This window comes from Triticum dicoccoides, chromosome 6B (genome assembly GCF_002162155.2).
Source record: "Triticum dicoccoides isolate Atlit2015 ecotype Zavitan chromosome 6B, WEW_v2.0, whole genome shotgun sequence".
Classification (NCBI taxonomy): Eukaryota; Viridiplantae; Streptophyta; class Magnoliopsida; order Poales; family Poaceae; genus Triticum; species Triticum dicoccoides.
In genome coordinates, this window is record NC_041391.1 from 86,854,903 (window position 1) to 86,857,202 (window position 2,300).

At 46.0% G+C, this 2,300-nt stretch overlaps 1 protein-coding gene across 2 annotated transcripts; it reads left to right on the forward strand.

Annotated features, from left to right (window-relative positions):
- The first annotated feature begins 6 nt into the window (after positions 1-6).
- Positions 7-2,007, forward strand: LOC119326707 (LON peptidase N-terminal domain and RING finger protein 2-like). Of its 2 annotated transcripts, none has more exons than XM_037600330.1 (2): positions 7-68; positions 968-2,007. In XM_037600330.1, the coding sequence occupies exon 2, from the start codon at positions 1,000-1,002 to the stop codon at positions 1,864-1,866; it is 867 nt and encodes a 288-aa protein (XP_037456227.1). In that variant the 5' UTR covers positions 7-68; positions 968-999; the 3' UTR covers positions 1,867-2,007. The 2 variants fall into 2 exon arrangements, with proteins under 2 accessions (XP_037456227.1, XP_037456226.1); XM_037600329.1 differs by having other exon boundaries at positions 971-2,007.
- The last annotated feature ends 293 nt before the right edge of the window (positions 2,008-2,300 follow it).

Sequence of the window (2,300 nt, forward strand, 5' to 3'; positions counted from 1 at the left end):
CGCCTCCTCTGCTCTCCGACCCCGATCTGCTGCACTGCTCCTCCTGGAAACTTTCCAGGCCATAAAAGGTAAACGGCGGCGCTTCATCCCTTCCATCCTGCATGTCGATCGCTTTCTTCTCCGCGTGTTCTGTCTCCTTTGTTGGCTATGGTATGAAGATATGATCCGGCGGCTTTTCCTCGTCTTATCCATCCCCCATGTTCTTTCTCACCCGGATCTTCTCACTCACACCTGGTCCGTCAAACTGGTGCCGCGAGCTGCGTCTCTGAGAGCCGAGGTTTATAGTACTACTAGTTTTTTTCTTTCTTCGTTTATCTTCTGTTAGAAAATACCTCAAAATTGTGCCAAATCAACAACACTTATTTTGGGACGGAAGGGTAGCACCGTAGCATTAGTAGGAAGCACTTTGACTCTGCTCCATTACAAGCTAGTCTTGTTACAGCTGCCGGTATCATGAGCACAAACGTGCTTCAGATGATTAGTGTTTGTACTCCAAAGTGACCGATTTTCTTTGGAAATAGCAGAAGCTTTTATCCAACTCTCTAGTGTAACTGCTGCAGAGCTTTTCCACTGCAATTATGGGAGTGTTAATGCCTTTTCAGGAAACATATTATGAGAGAGTTAACATTTTCTCCAGCGTGTCGATTTAATTTTTGTTTAGCTGTTGCACGTGTTTAATATCTGAAATTGACTTCGGTGACTCGTTCATGTTTGAAGATTGCGCAGTAGCCATATAACTGGGTACTACTCCCTCCGTTCCTAAATGTAAGTCTTTATAGAGATTTCACTATAAAACGGATGTATATAGATGTATTTTAAGTTTAGATTCATTCATTTTGCTCCGTATGTAGTCCACCTAGTGGAATCTCTACAAAGACTTATATTTAGGAACCGAGGGAGTAGCACTCATGTTGCTGCCATAGGGTTACTGAACACATCACTTTCTTTGTCTTTGGATGTGTTTTAGCAGGCTCATCACTGAAAGAGGACTTCAAGTACATGGCCTTTAAGACTCTGCAAGCTCCACCCAGTTTGGCAAGGCCAGGCAGTTGCAGCTTCAGTCCCTCCAACTCCAAGTCTTATTGTTATCAGCCAAAACCTCACTCAAGACCGCAAGCAAGAATCGCCACCAAGAATCGCCTTCAGAGTCCACCAGTCCTGAAATGCGGCCGCGTCGACGAGGTTGTCCAGTCCCATCAGGATCATCAGACTACTGAGATCCCCATACTCCTGCACCAGTCGGTCGTTTTCCCTGGCCAGACGCTGCAGCTGCAGACGGTTGAGTTCAGATACCGCATCATGATGCAGACACTCCTACTCCAGGAAGGCCACAGCTTTGGTATTATCTACTCCAGCAGTAAAGATAGTAGGATGGCCGATGTTGGATGCATGGTCCATATTGTTCAGTGCGATAAGCTCGTCAATGACCGCTTCTTCGTGACGTGCGTCGGCGGTGATCGGTTCCGTGTCCTGGAGGTCGTCAGAACAAAGCCCTATGTCATCGCAAGAGTCCAGGTACTGAAAGACAGAGACTCGCCTGATTCAAGTAACCTGGGGTGCCTGATGCAGCAGGTGGAGGGGCACCTGAAGGACGTGACAATGCTTTCAGACAAGCTCAGCTGGAAACTAATGGGAGACCAGGCTAGGCAGCTCAGCAGGATGCATTCTCCAGAGTCTTTCTCCTTAGTCGTCGCTCGGTTGTTTGTCGAAGATCGTTCAGAGCAGCAATGGTTGCTTGGGTTAGATGACACAGCACAGCGATTGGTGAGAGAAGGAATGTATCTTCAACAGAGGAGCAAGTACCTGGCAGCCGTAGCAGCGATTAGGGACGCCTTTGGGCAACTGTCCTGCAATGAGAAGCAGTAGCAGACCTGGTGCATTGGAGCTGCCATTCTGGTAATAGGAGTATGTTCTTGCTGCATTGTAGTTTGATACTTTGCTTCTATCGTCATGTGTATATATTGTATATCCTTGAATGCTCGTCTTTGTGGTGAAACTTCACTAATTTCTGAGTAAATAGCATAAAACTACTACTCCCTAAGTTAGTATAAAGTGAAGTCATCTATTTTGAAACGGAGGGAGTACTTTACTGGTGAGGGTTCCAAAAAACTACCAATTTTATTTTTTTCGCTGGTAACTATCAAATCGGGGGTCGGATGTTTCAAAAAACCCAAAATTCCAGTTGTTAAAAAATTAAACCGGTTTATGACAGGTCGGGCCCGCACCTAAACCAACCGTCTGTTTGACCGTTAGCTGACATTTGGGACCCACATGTCACTGTCTGTTTTAAAAAACAGCGA